The sequence below is a fragment of the Muntiacus reevesi genome, chromosome 22, assembly GCF_963930625.1.
Source record: "Muntiacus reevesi chromosome 22, mMunRee1.1, whole genome shotgun sequence".
NCBI lineage: Eukaryota > Metazoa > Chordata > Mammalia > Artiodactyla > Cervidae > Muntiacus > Muntiacus reevesi.
This window is the reverse complement of record NC_089270.1, coordinates 847874-861535: the sequence shown is the minus strand read 5'-3', so window position 1 is coordinate 861535 and position 13662 is coordinate 847874. Positions and strand designations below refer to the sequence as shown.

Sequence of the window (13662 nt, the reverse complement as noted above, 5' to 3'; positions counted from 1 at the left end):
CCTTTTCTTAGGGCCTCGCCTCAGTCTCCCCGGCGGAACCCATTCGCCGCCCGGATGGCAGTGCGCGGGGCAGCGGTTTCACGGCGGCCGCCGCAGCCTGGGCAGCTTGCGCGGCGCGCGCTGCCGAGAGGCTACCCCTGGACCCCGGCCCGATGGTCTCGCCCGGCGCGGCGCGCGCGGGAGCCCGGGGGGCGGGGCGTCGCCTGATAAATGCGGTTGGGGGCGGGGCGCGCGCGTCAGTCAGCGCCGCGCTGAGAGAGACTTGCCTCTGCTTCCCGCGCCACCGGACCCCAGGAGCCAGCCAGCCGCGTCGCCATGGCCTACAGGCCGCGAAGCCCCGCCGGGTACGAGAACCGTCGCCACAACGACGCCAGGTGAGGTCGGGCCGCGCGCCGGGTGCTCCCGGGCGGGCGCGCGGCGGGCGGGGTCTGGACGGGGGTCCCGGGCGGGAGTCCCAGGCCACCTCGCTCTGACGCGGTCTCTCGTCGCCAGCTCTCCACCCCCTGCGCGTTGGAGCCTCGGACGCAAGCGCACGGCCGACGGGAGGCGCCGGAAGCCCGAAGACGCCGAGGGCCTCGCAAGGCCGCCCAGCGGTCACAGACCCGACAGGTGGGCCCCTTGCGGCGGCTCAGGGGGCCTGTGCGGAGGTTCCCCTCACCTGACTGACTGAGGGTTGCCGGTGGGTCACCAACAGCACTCAGCTAGTCGGGGCGCCCCTGGGTCACCACCCCTGACTAGCCCTGGCCCCTGTGCGTCACAACAGGACTGGGAGGTCCCTGAGGATCCGAGGAGGTGTCTCAGTGACGGGTGTCAACAAAAACTGGGTTCAGTCTCAGTCAGTGAGCCCTGCTAGGTTCCAGGGATGGCATTGAGGGCCACCACAAACTTTATAGAACGTTCCAACACGACGAGTCAGGCGCCCCCGTGAAAGAGTCAGGAAAGTTGGGTGTTGTAGCAGTCACAGAAGGTGGGTGCCAGGATGCAAACCAAGACTTAACCTCCAGGACCCTCTTTGCACCCTGATGCTCCTGAGGCACTTCCCTTCTGAGGAGCCTTGGCCGTACTTCTGCAATTTGCAGTTTACTTGAGTGTTTTCTAGTCTGGGCAGTGTGTTGGGCAGGTCATCTGCCAACCATGGTTTCTTTTTTGTTCTTATACTCTTGACACGGGTGGGTCAGCAAGTCAGACAAAGTATTTCGGGGAGACAGGAGTTACTGAAGAGTACACGCAGCGGGTGTCCGGTGGTGAAGGCCGGCATGCTCTTCAGATCCGTGGTCTGGGAAGGCCTTGGTCCGGATGAGATGGGAGGTGGTCCCTTGAGGATCCACACACTAGGGCCCTCAGGTGGGGAGGCATTTAGCTAGTATGAGGACTGGCTAGAGGAGGACAAAGTGTGGGGGACAGCTGCCAAGTCAGGTAAAAGGGGTGGTGAAGACCGAGCAGTGGAGACGGTATAAGGAGTGTGTAGCTTAGGGTAGACTTCTAAGGCAGGACTCTCAGTACTTGATGGGTTAAGGGGCTGGTGCAGGGAGGAGTCAGAGACGACTCTAGCTTTGAGACCTGGAGACCTTGGTCTCTTATGAAACTTTGTTAGCAAGAGGAAGGTGTGGACCAGACCTGATCTGGGGAAGAAGTCAGTGATTAGGCTTTAAGTTTTTGAGATGAGTAAAGAAAAGATATTGAGAGAGCAGCATCTAACAGTCTGGGTGGGGAGGCATAAATTGAGTATCAGCGTACCTGTGACTTTTAAAGATTTGCGATTTCTTGGGGAAAGATGTGAGAGAAGGAGAGGCTCTAACAGCCCTGGGGCTAGATGTGAGGTTATTGTTCAGTTGCTAAGTGGAGTTCAGCTCTTTGTGACCCCATGGACTGCGGCACTCCAGGCTTCCCCTGTCCTTCACCATCTTGTGGGGTTTGCTCAAACTCATGTCCATTGAGTCGGTGATGCCATCCAACCATTTCACCCTTTGTCGCCCTTTTCTCCTCCTGCCTTCAATCTTTCCCAGTGTTGGGAGTCTTTTCTAGTAAGTTGGCTCTTCACATCAGGTGGCTAAAGTATTGGAGCTTCAGCATCAGTCTTTGGAATGAATATTCAGGTTTGATTTCCTTGCTGTCCAAGGGACTCTCAAGAGTTCTCCAGCACTACAGTTTGAAAGCATCAATTCTTTGGTGCTCAGCCTTCTTTATGGTTCAACTCTTAACATCCATGCGTAATTACTGGAAAAACCACAGCTTTGACTATACAAACCTTTGTTGACAAAGTGATGTCTCTGATTTTTAATAGCGTCTCGGTTTGTCATAGCTTTCCTTCCCAGGAGCAAATGTCTATTAATTTCGTGGCTGCAGGCACCATCCCCAATGATTTTGGAGCCCAAGAAAATAAAGTCTGTCACTGTTCCACTGTTTCCCCATCTATTTGCCATAAAGTGATGGGACCGGATGCCATGATCTTAGTTTTTTGAATGTTGAGTTTCAAGCCAGCTTTTTCACTCTCCTCTTTCATCCTCATCAAGAAGCTCTTTAGTTCCTCTTCACTTTCTGCCATTTAAGTGGTATCATCTGCACATCTGAGGTTATTGCTATTTCTCCTGGCAGTTGATTCCAGCTTGTGATTCATCCAGCCCAGCATTTCACATGATGTACTGTGCATGTAAGTTAAATAAGCAGGGTGATGATACACAGCTTTATTGTACTCCTTTCCCAGTTTGGAACCAGTCTGTTGTTCCATATCCGGTTCTGACTGTTGCTTCTTGACCTGCATACAGGTTTCTCAGGAGGCAGGTAAGGTGGTCTGGTATTCCCATCTCTTAAGAATTTTCCACACAAAGTCTTTCAGATCAATGAAGCAGAAGTAGGTGTTTTTCTGGAATTCCGTTGCTTTCTCCGTGAGCCAGTCAGTGTTGACAATGTGATCTCTGGTTCCTCTGCCTTCTCTAAATCTAGCTTATACATCTGGAAAGTCTTGATTCAGATACTTTTGAGGCTTAACTTGAAGGATTTGAGCATTACCTTACCAGCATGTGAAGTGAGCAGAATTGTACAGTATTTTGAACATTCTTTGGCATTATCACAAAGCTATCTTTGAGATCAAGCTTTGACCCCTGCAGTGATCTCACTTTTAACTGAAGACAAAATGTTAAATCCTTAACTGCTTAATTGCTTTAAAATTCCTTTGTATTCTGGGATTCCGCCTGTGACTCACAGCCACACAGGCCAACAATGTTCCTGTCCTAGGTGCATTGTTACTGTGCCAACAATGTTCCTGTCCTAGGTGCATTGCCCCTGCCGTTTGTTCTGTGTGCTTTTATTCCCACAATCCCCTGTGGTGGCAGTGGAACATGCATGCAGGTTCTTGGAGAGTGGCGCCATCCACATCTCCATGGATGCAAGAACTGATCCCTTTGGAGGGACGTTAGTTCAGTGTGTAAATAAACCTTTATCTTCCATTTGAGCACTTTCTCCACAAATACTCATACCAAACTAGGGTGAGGTGGTGAATGTAATTTGCCTAATCTAAAACATGAGTTTCAGTTCCACAAAAGATAGTTTCTGTCGAGCTACCAAAATGTGAGATGGAGTAAAAGGGCATTGTTGTTCAGTTGCCAAGTTGTGTCTGACTTTGCATCTCCTTGGACTGCAGCACGCCAGGCTTCCCTGTCCTTCATTATCTCCCTGAGTTTGCTCAAACTCATGTCCATTGAGTCAGTGGTGTCAACCAAACATCTCATCCTCTGTTGCCCCCTTCTCTTGTCCTCAGTCTTTCCGAGCACCAGGGTCTTTTCCAATGAGTCGGCTCTTCACATCAGGTGGCCACAGTGTTCGAGCTTCCACATCAGTCTTTCCAATGAATATTCAGGGTTGATTTCCTTTAGGATTGATGGTTTGATTTTGCTGTCCAAGGGACTCTCAAGAGTCTTTTCAGCACCTTTTAAAAGTTGAGGCACCTGTTATGGCTGGGAAATGCAGACCTGGACCTCTTGACACACTATTTAGAGTGTTGATGTCTAACCCTGGGCACACCTCCATTTGATTTTCCTCTGTGTCTGTGATACAATCTTGAGTCATTTTAACTTGTTCAATAATTTGACTTCAGACCCTGCCAACCATATTTATACTGTGGAAATTTGTTTTTAGGATTTGAGTTTTTCTGGTTGGGGTAACTAAGGGAAGAAATTATAATTACGTAAGGGGATTATTTCTTTGGTTATTGCTGTTGCATTTTCAAAGCATGCCATTGAGTTTTCAGCTAGAATATATAAAATTGTTTGTTGCAGTTGAAGTTAAGTTCTCTTTTTGATGTATCAGTAGTGACCAATAGAAAGTTGAGGAAGAAAGATAAAAATGTGAGTTTACATCTTATCTATAAATAACAGACACACCAACAATTCTAGCTGCCACAGTTCTTGGCATGAAGCCCCATGCTTTCAAATTGCCTGAACTTGACTGAAGATTTCCTTGAGTTCTAGATAGAACTGAGCTCCTAGATTAAATGTATCCAACTCTAGGGATGCCTTTATCAGTAGACTAAGCCCTAATGTGGTAAGAGCTCTGAAGGATATTTTTATTCCCCACATTTTAATTATGATGTGATATATTCTGAACCGTTAATTGCGTGCATCTGGAAGTAAATACTAGCCACATTTATTAGGTGTTGGTCACTCTGCTTAGCACTGAAAGTGTATTAGCTGAAATCTTTCTTTAAAATCCTTTTGAAAAAACAAAACTTTTTACAGAAAAAGTTGTAGTGCACTTCTTGGTGCTGATGATACCTGTTGACTTGGTCTGCCTTTCCCCCCATGGACTGTGTCCTCATGATCTAGCTGACACATAGGGAGTACACGGTTGTTTAGCAAACAGAACCCAGAGAGGCTTGGAGCGAATTGCTGGAACTCGGTGAGCTAGGAAGTTAATGGAGCTGATTACTCTGGAGCCCATTTTCTTGGCACTCTCCAAACAACCTCAGAACATTTCCTGATATATGATTTGAAAGGAAACTGAAAGTTGTGTCATGGTTCAAACGTGCCCTTTCATTGTTTTGCAGCTTTACCACTCCCGAAGGGCCTAAGCCCCGTTCTAGATGTTCAGACTGGGCAAGTGCAGTGGAAGAAGATGAAATGAGGACCAGAGTTAACAAAGAAATTGCAAGGTATATATTTTAGACCACTTTGAAGTGTTATCTGTGGTGTTTTAAAGTGTATATGAAATTTGAGGCATATCCTAAAGTGGTGGTAGGCCCCCAACCAGCCACATCACAGTTCCTGGGAACTTGTGAGAAATGCGGGTTTTCAGGCCCCACCCCAGGCTGCTGGATGGGAAACTGGGTGGGGTCCAGCCACGTCTTAAGCCAGTCTGTTGAGTCTGCCAACTGACGTTTGTGGACCAGTATTCTTGGCGCTGTCCTAGGGTGGCTGGCTGGGCTGTAGACATCTATGGCCATGTGCTCTGACCTTCCACACTGGCTGTTCCCACTTCACTGGGGAGTGCACTCTTGACTGACACCTGCCTCAGGTAACAGCTCAGAAGTGCCAGAGTGCAGGGAAGTCCCTGACTTGGGGTCTGTGACCCCTTTGCAGGCCTGCCCAAAGTTGTGTGTGTTCAAGTTCAATTCCAAGGTACGTCCTCTCCCTCAGCTCCTTACAGTTCAGAAGATGATGGCATTCTTCACCCCTGCTTATCCCAGGATTACGTTGTCCCTGGTGTTTTGGGGCCTTTCTTCCACTTGATATATGCCATCCAATCCAGTGAATGAGCCTTGAGTTAAAATGCTGTGGCTTGAAATTAATTGAAGTATATTGAACCAAGAGTCTGTTGGTTCTTAATTCGGATGAGAAGGTCTGTCCTCACTGTCAGCAGGGAAGCAGGGCCAGACTGCTTCCTCTGCGTCTGCAGTGGTCAGTGGTGTTTAGAGCTGCCTCCATTGGAAAGGACACAGGCACACGTTGGGGTTGGTTATGACCATTTAAGGGGCCACTTAATTTCTTTCAGACATTAAAATGTATGTGGACAGATAGTCTACGTGGGTAGAAGAGTGAACTGGGAGTTGACAGGCTCCAGTATTTTGAATGAGTTGTATTTATATAGATGTTGATTTTTCTCAGCTGTGAAAAGTTAGGCTGTTTGACTTGGTCTGTGCAGCTTTTGTGTTTGTTCACAAGGTTTATAACAACTCTGGTCATGTCCTTATGTATTTTTTTTCTTTTGACTGCACTTGGCATGCAGAATCTTGGTTCCCTGACCAGGGATTGAACCTGTGCTTTCTGCATTGGGAGTGTAGAGTCCTAACCACTGGACTGTGGAACCCCAGTGCTGTGTGTCTTGACCCCCACTGTCACCCCTTGCTGGGGACCAGCAAGGAGTCTCTAGCGCCTGTTTGATGCAGGGAGACCCTGTTTGTCTTGAACCTCCTGTTGTTGGACTCCTCTTTGTTCCTCTCTGGAAGTTGTCCTGCCCTTGTGCTGTTTTGGGCCACTCTGGATCACACCCTTTCTGATGGAAAGCTGCTGCTTTTGAGCAGACCAGGTGATGGAGCTTTTGATGGTGGTGGTCTGCCTTACTTCCCACGAGGTGGTGAGGGGTGAGCAGTGAGCTTGCTGTATGTCAAGGCAGCTGGCTCACACTACACACCAACAGTCTGAAAATTGGAAAATGGGTTTTAGTTACACCTGAAAGTGAAAGTGAAGTCACTCAGTCATGTCCGACTCTTTGCGACCCTATGGGCTGTAGCCCACCTGGCTCCTCTGTCCATGGGATTTTCCAGGCAAGAATACTGGAGTGGGTTGCCATTTTCTCCCGAGAATCTTCCCGACCCAGGGATTGAGCTCCAGTCTCCCACATTGCAGGCAGACTCTTTACTCTCTGAGCCACTAGGGAATCCCTTATACCTGAAAGGGTTCCAGAAAGAATGAGATCCTACAGAAAATGTTTCAGTTCTCATGGGATGGTTCTAGATACACAGAAGGAGATTAATTGATTGTCTCCTGGTGTCCAGACTTCACTGGGATGCCCCAGCAAACTTGGGGCAGGATGAGGCACCAGAATATGTGACATCTTTTGGACCCTAGCATGAACTTCTAGCTAGAGGCAGTTTCCAGGTTAGATTGTACTGTGTGTTTTGGTTGGTGACATAACTTTGCAAAGTTGGGTGTTGGTTGTTGCTGTGCTGGAAAGCAAATTCCCGGTGACATCCACAAGGAAGGAGGTTGGGGGTGGGAAGGTGTACAGTCTTCCCAAGGTGAGCGGTGCCCAACGGGCATGTGTTTCATTAATGAGTGATTGTGGTATTAGAAATAAATACTTCATTTCAGCTCACGTTTAGTTTTTCCTGAAGGTTTCAGGGTTAAGAGAGATGTAAAGTTCCATGGTCTCACTACTTAATAGGCAGCAGTAGTTTTCTTTCAGAACTGGTTGCTTTAAGCATCTTGTATGGTCCTGGCAAGTAGCCTTTATCTTCTCATCAGAGAGTGGTGATTGAGGGAGGTTGAAAAAGAAGCCACCTTACTGTGACTGTTACTTAATCCCCTTACCAGACTGCACCCTCATAGAGGCTTTGTAGCTCTGAAAGCATTGTGTTGATTTCTGTACCTTTGTAAAAACAGCAACATTTATTTACTTTGCTCTCAGATATAAAAGGAAACTCCTCATAAATGACTTTGGAAGAGAGAGAAAGTCATCATCAGGAAGGTAAATGCTATGTAATCATTTCTTTTCTAACTAATAACTCTGTGACTTACTCATGAAAAATAAGGTGAACATGTGAACGTGAAATGCTGACTCTCAATAGTATTTACTATTTTTTCTGTTCTTCACTGATTTGAAATATGTATCCTGTACTAAATTTCCATATAGTCAGAGATTCTAGACTGTTCTGGAGTTAATATAGTTTGGAAATCCAGAGGGCAAATGCTTTTTTATTGTGTTTACACATTTTCTTACATAATGATCTTATTTATGAGGTTTGCTGTGTTATTTTCCTTCTGTTTAGTTCGGATTCGAAGGAGTCTGTGTCTGCATTGCCAGCCGACTTGGAGACGGATGAAAGTGTCCTGATGCGGAGACAGAAGCAAATCAACTACGGGAAGAACACCATTGCCTATGACCGCTACATTAAAGAAGTCCCCAGGTAGTCCTGCGCCACCAGCGTGGGCTGGCCAGGTCACCTGCGTAGGTGGTAAATCTGATTCTGGGTGTTGTTCACCTGCTAAGTGCTGTGTTATTAATGACCTTCAGGCACTTATATAAAGAAGAATCTGTTGGTGACTGCAAAACCAAGGACATGAAGACAAGTAACATTTTCATAATTTAGAATGTTAGGTAACGTTTCTCAGGAATCATAGCTGTCTTATAAATGTGAGAGTACTAAAGTACATGACGGGGAAAAGTTAAGTTCAGGTTACAGATTGTAAAGCTTTTACTAGAGAAGAACATGAGCCTTACCCAGTGTATGTAAGGCGCATGCGTCTTGCTTCCCGCACAAGGATACAGAGGGAGTTTTACAGAGCATGGCAGCTGCTGGGCTGAATGCAGGTGTCCCTTACTGGAGCGTGAATTGCGAGGGATGAGCAGTCAGCGAGGGATGAGCAGTCAGCGAGGTAGCGCTATTCGGCTAATGTTCACATGTGGGTCTAGGTGTGCACCAGGATCATCCCTCTTTCCCTGTAGGCACCTTCGACAGCCCGGCGTTCATCCCAAAACCCCCAACAAATTCAAGAAGTACAGTCGGCGGTCGTGGGACCAGCAGATCAGACTCTGGAAGGTGGCTCTGCATTTTTGGGATCCCCCAGCTGAAGAAGGATGTGATTTGCAAGAAATGTGCGTCTCTTGGAGTCCTGTCCCCCCTGTCTGCGTGATGGCAGCAGCTCTCTCACTGTGTGGCGGGTCCTCCTGTATCGTGGCTGTTCTCTGTGCTAGTGTCCTAAGCCGGCTGTGTGGGCTCCCGGAGGGCTGGGGGGAGGGATGTGCTTCCTGGGTTGGACTTAACTGTTTGTAGCTACGACAAACTCATCTTAGTAGAGGTACATGGGGGTTTGTTTGTTTTTTAAGATAAAACACCTTGAAAAGCTTGAGTAATTGTTGAGCTAGGCGGCTCAGTGGTATGGAATCCGCTTGCAAGAGACTTGGGCTTGATCCCTGGGTTGGGAAAATCTGGAAAAGGAAATGGCACCCCACTCCAGTATTGCCTGGGAAATCCCACGGACAGAGGAGCCTGGCGGGCTACAGTCCGTGGGATCACAGAGTCGCACATGACTTAGGGACTAAACAGCAACAAGTGTGTATACCGTATGGTGGATTCACTTTGCTGTTTGGTAGAAACTGACACGAACTCGTAAAGCAGCTGTACTCCAATAAAAATCGGGGCTTCCCAGTTGGCTCAGTGGTAAAGAGTCCTCCTGCCAGTGGAGGAGGTGTGTGTTCAGTCCCTGGGTCGGGAAGATCCCTGGATAAGGAAAACATCCAGTATTCTTGCCTGGAGAACCCCATGGACAGAGGAGCATAGTGTTTCAGTCCACAGGGTTGCAAAAGGGTCAGATATGACTTAGTGACTGAACAGCAGTGTAAAAGTAAAAGGTTTTCCTTTCTTTTTTTTGGCTATGGAAGGTTTTTATCTTTTAAAACTCTGTCCAGTGGAAAAGGTCTCAGGTTGAACTTCTGCCATGTGGTCCGGATGCCAAGTGGGCGGGGAGGTGGAGGCTGGTCTGTGGTTCTCCTCAGTTCTCTCGTCTGAACGCCTCCCTCCCTCAGAGATGCGGTTAGTCCGTATGTCTGAGTTTCTGCTCTGAGCTGGGGATGTTATTAGAAACTGTCAGGTTTGAAGCGATGTCTAACACGCCTTCATGAGGTTGGCCTCCCCTCCACAGACACACCCTGGTTTCTTTCCAGTTGTCACTATTGTCCCGTTCTCTCTGTCAGCGGGAAATTGGAAAAATGAGTGGTGATGTGTAGTTTGGTGTGTCAGTGTCTGTCCCCTCAAACCGGGCTTTACTGTTGTCACTCCTACTTGCAGGGATGCTTGTGGGTGTGTACAGGCAGTTGGCCACGCGCAGGAGCGGGCAGCTTGTGTGCTCTGAGCGCGGTGGACATCCTGCCTGTGGTGGCTGCTGCCAGTTTCCTTGGGGAGGGCCTGGGCGGAGGAGTGGGGGGCATCCTCTCGTCAGGGCAGAGGCGGTGCAGGGAGCGCGTGTGGGCCTCAAGGACCCGGCCTAGCGTGCGCGCCTGCGTCGCGCGCCTCCTGGTTCCCTCACGTGGTGACTGACACGCATGTGTTCACTGCACAGACATCCTGTGGACCTCGGGGAGATGGAGACTGAGTCCGCAGAAAGCAGCTCTGAGTCCCAGACGAGCTCTCAGGACAACTTCGTAAGTGCCTTTCCCTGGGTATATCCGCACAAGTGTTTCAGATTTATTGTTTATAACATATGTCCCTTTATAAACTGAACTTTAAGCTGAAATTTGATTCTGATGCTTAGAAGAAGGGGTCCTTACCCCTTTCTCTGACTTTATTATTGAAATATCAGATTTGATGGATCCCTATTTTAGATTTTGGGTTCGGTCTGACTAATCAATACCACCATTTTTATTTAAAAGTAAAAGGTCTTTTCTAGTTCTGGTGTTAGATACAGGCCTTGTCATTAGTGTTAATTTTAGGCTATTTAGTTTGTGCTGGTGAATTGCTGATACAGGATCACCGGCTAGTTGTCATAAGTGGAGACATGCTTTGGGCCTAGGGATTTCCCCACATTTGCCAATTTTTTTAAATTGGCAAGTTTTGGGGCAGGAAAAAAAAAAAACTCTGAAGATGAAAAGCAGTGTACAGACTCCTCCGTCTCTCAGTCTGTGTACTGACTGAGTGCGAGTTCTTCAGGCTTCTCTTCGTGTGTGCAAGCCACACACACAATAGCACTTCACAGCAAAGGGTGCCTGTGTTATCACAGGGGCTTTCCCAGAGGCTCAGCAGGGAAGAGGCTGCAGTGCAAGGTCCACCCTGGGTCGGGAAGATCCCCTGGAGGAGGAGATGGCGACCCGCTCTAGTATTCTTGCCTGGGAAATCCCACGGACAGAGGAGCCTGATGGGCTGCAGTCCGTTGGGTCTCATAAAGTCGGACATGACTGAAGTGACTGACCTCTCACTTGTTATGAAGGAGACTGCTCCAGTACTTACATGTAGAAATATCCTGCCCACGAAGTGGAAAAGCAGGTTAAAAACTAGAAGAAGTAAATGTTTTCTTGAAAAACTCAGGCTTTATATAAGACCAGCCTGTACTGTGAACAGCTAAGGAGCAGGTTAAATCAAAGTGCACAGCTGCCTTTCCCTGCCTGCCACCTGTCGCCCTGTAAACAGGTACCTGTCCTTCCAGTTGCGGGGCCACCTGCACCCTGGGTCCTCTCTGTGACTCTGAGAGGTGTTAGAAGTAACACAAACCACCAACGTAGAAGGATGACAGAGATATTCATGAGGGATACAGCTACCACAAATGCTTTTTGAGGACTAGTAACCTGGAAACTTGTCAAATGAAAACAGGATATTTAACCACAGGAGGATCCCAGTTTAGTGGGTATTCAGATGCAGGCAGGACTATAGAGAAAGCAATGCCAGACGATCTCAGCAAGTGGTGTCCTTGATCTGGATTGAGTGACCCTCATCGCAGCTCAGCAAACGGATTCTGATCGTGTGCTTGTGATCAGACGGGTTGGGAGGGCGGCTGTGCAGACAGAGGCGAGGGTCCTTGTGGGGGTCCTGGGACCTACAGGGAGAGGTGATGCGGAGGTGGGGGATGTGAGAGGCGAGAGAGCAGGATGGGTGGGAGCAGGTGAGCCTGCAGGTCCCCCTCGGGAGCAGGAGCAGGAGCCGGGGGGAAGCTGCTCAGCTGAGCAGAGACGCCACAGCGTCACTGCTGTGCACAGAGGCCACCTTGCTAGAATACCGCTGCCGCGTAAACAGGCTGTTCAGGCTTTCCGCTTGTCCCAGTAATACCCTTTTCACAGGTCTTTTTCTCTCTCGATATGGAGTTTAATCAAGGATTACATGTTTAATAGCCACGTCTCTTTAATTCCTTGTAGTTTAGAATAATCTTCCTGTTTTCCCCCATGAAACGACTTCTTAGAGGGGTTCAGGCTCCTCGGTGGGCGGTTTCATGTTGTCCCCTTAGATTAGGTTCAGGTCGAACACCTTGGCCCCTGTTTTGGGGTGGAGTGAGGCCATGTCAGCCCAGGGCCAGAGCTGAGGGTGGCCGTCCCGGTCTGGTTTCTGGCTCAGCAGTGGTTCTGAGCCACATCACGGCTCCCACCGCCTCGAGTGGCTGCGGCTCAGAGGACTTAAAAGGGTTGCTCTCTTTCTCATGGGGCAGGGTTGGGGGCGGGAATTTGAGAGGTCAGCTAACGTTTGACATTATCTGCGAATGTTGATTCTCTCGGAGTTTCCTGCGATCCTGGGGAGTCTTGAGTCCCCAGAGGTTGAGCGGCCCTGCTCAGCGCCCTTCAGCAGCAACTCCTGAGCCCCAGGGGCCACTGAGACTGTGCTTCTGTCTTCCAGGACATGTTCTGCAGCACCCCCACCAAAGTCAGGCACATGGACCGCCAGGCAGAGGACGAGTTCGACTTGGAGGCCTGTTTAACCGAGCCCCCGCGAGACTTCTCGGCCATGAGCTAACCGGCGCCACCTGGAGGCCAACTGCCCAGCATGCATCCTCGTTTGTAACTGGAGGTTCCTGTTAATAGCTTGCTGTCTCTTGGTGAAGTGTTGTTCTTGCCCCATTTTCTTAAGAAATGTTAATTTTATGTACAGGGAGTGTACTTGGCATGTTTTAAATTGTAAATGAAACTAAATTTGAGGAAAATTTAACTTGAAGCAGTCTTGCAACAACCTTAATTGCTTAATCTCCAGCATCCTTGATGGTAACCTGGAAAGTGTACTGTAACTGGTTTTCCACAGGTATTGTAGATGTTAAATTGCTACTCGTCAAATGGCTGGTTTGGGTTTAACTGTTCTTGGGACCAGTCTAGCATTGACTTTCTTTACTGGTTTCTGAATGAGTGTTCTCATAATTGGCTCCTTTACTATCTCTATGGAAAGCGTTAGGTTTCTGGTTGTTTGTCAGTATATCAAGGTGGGATTTTTCCTCATACAGAGCACTGAATAGTCAAAGATATTGAATTGAGCTGATAAGTTAATGGATTTTTTGTGTAAGTTATACAGTCTTAATTTGGTACTTGTAAATAGCACTAAGTGGGCCTTCTACCTAAAATACTCCAAAAGCTAAGGCAGCAGAGGGATTAGAATTTTTTTTTATAATCAGTTAATTCACTTTGTAAAATGGCTGTAAATGATAATGTGTACAGATTTTCTGTTCGTATATTCAGTTGTAAACTTCTAAAGACTGTTAATGTTTCTATTGCTTTTGTATGGAATGACATTGCAAAAATAAAAAGAACCTTCTTTAACTGACTTACTGTGTTGCCAGACAGACTGGCTGCTGGGTGATGGCTGTGCTGGGAGGAGCCACGTCAGCGTTGGTACTGGGCGCGTGCCGGGGAGGGTGGACACGGCGACGGTGAACGACCTCCTTTTAGTCGGGTTGCAGCTCTGCCCTGGGGCCCTGGTGACGCTGAAGCCGGGTCCAGACCTTGGGTGTGGAGCCAGCCACGTCCTGTGTGTGCCTCTCAGCCCCA

At 48.4% G+C, this 13662-nt stretch overlaps 1 protein-coding gene across 1 annotated transcript; it reads left to right on the top strand.

The window, feature by feature from the left end:
- Positions 1 to 231: 231 nt before the first annotated feature.
- SLBP (stem-loop histone mRNA binding protein) lies at positions 232 to 13438 on the top strand. The gene is made up of 8 exons (XM_065914522.1): positions 232 to 374; positions 493 to 609; positions 5042 to 5146; positions 7621 to 7680; positions 7982 to 8119; positions 8659 to 8808; positions 10272 to 10353; positions 12527 to 13438. Exons 1-8 carry the CDS (start codon positions 316 to 318, stop codon positions 12641 to 12643), a joined length of 828 nt encoding a protein of 275 aa, XP_065770594.1. The 5' UTR covers positions 232 to 315; the 3' UTR covers positions 12644 to 13438.
- Positions 13439 to 13662: the final 224 nt, after the last annotated feature.

What these genes read in the sequence shown, in the direction of transcription:
- SLBP (XM_065914522.1), top strand. Translation starts at nt 316, where the DNA reads ATGGCCTACAGGCCGCGAAGCCCCGCCGGGTACGAGAACCGTCGCCAC. An exon ending in GTTAACAAAGAAATTGCAAG is followed by an intron (nt 5,147 to 7,620) that starts GTATATATTTTA and finishes CTTTGCTCTCAG; the next exon opens with ATATAAAAGGAAACTCCTCA. An exon ending in AGAAAGTCATCATCAGGAAG is followed by an intron (nt 7,681 to 7,981) that starts GTAAATGCTATG and finishes CCTTCTGTTTAG; the next exon opens with TTCGGATTCGAAGGAGTCTG.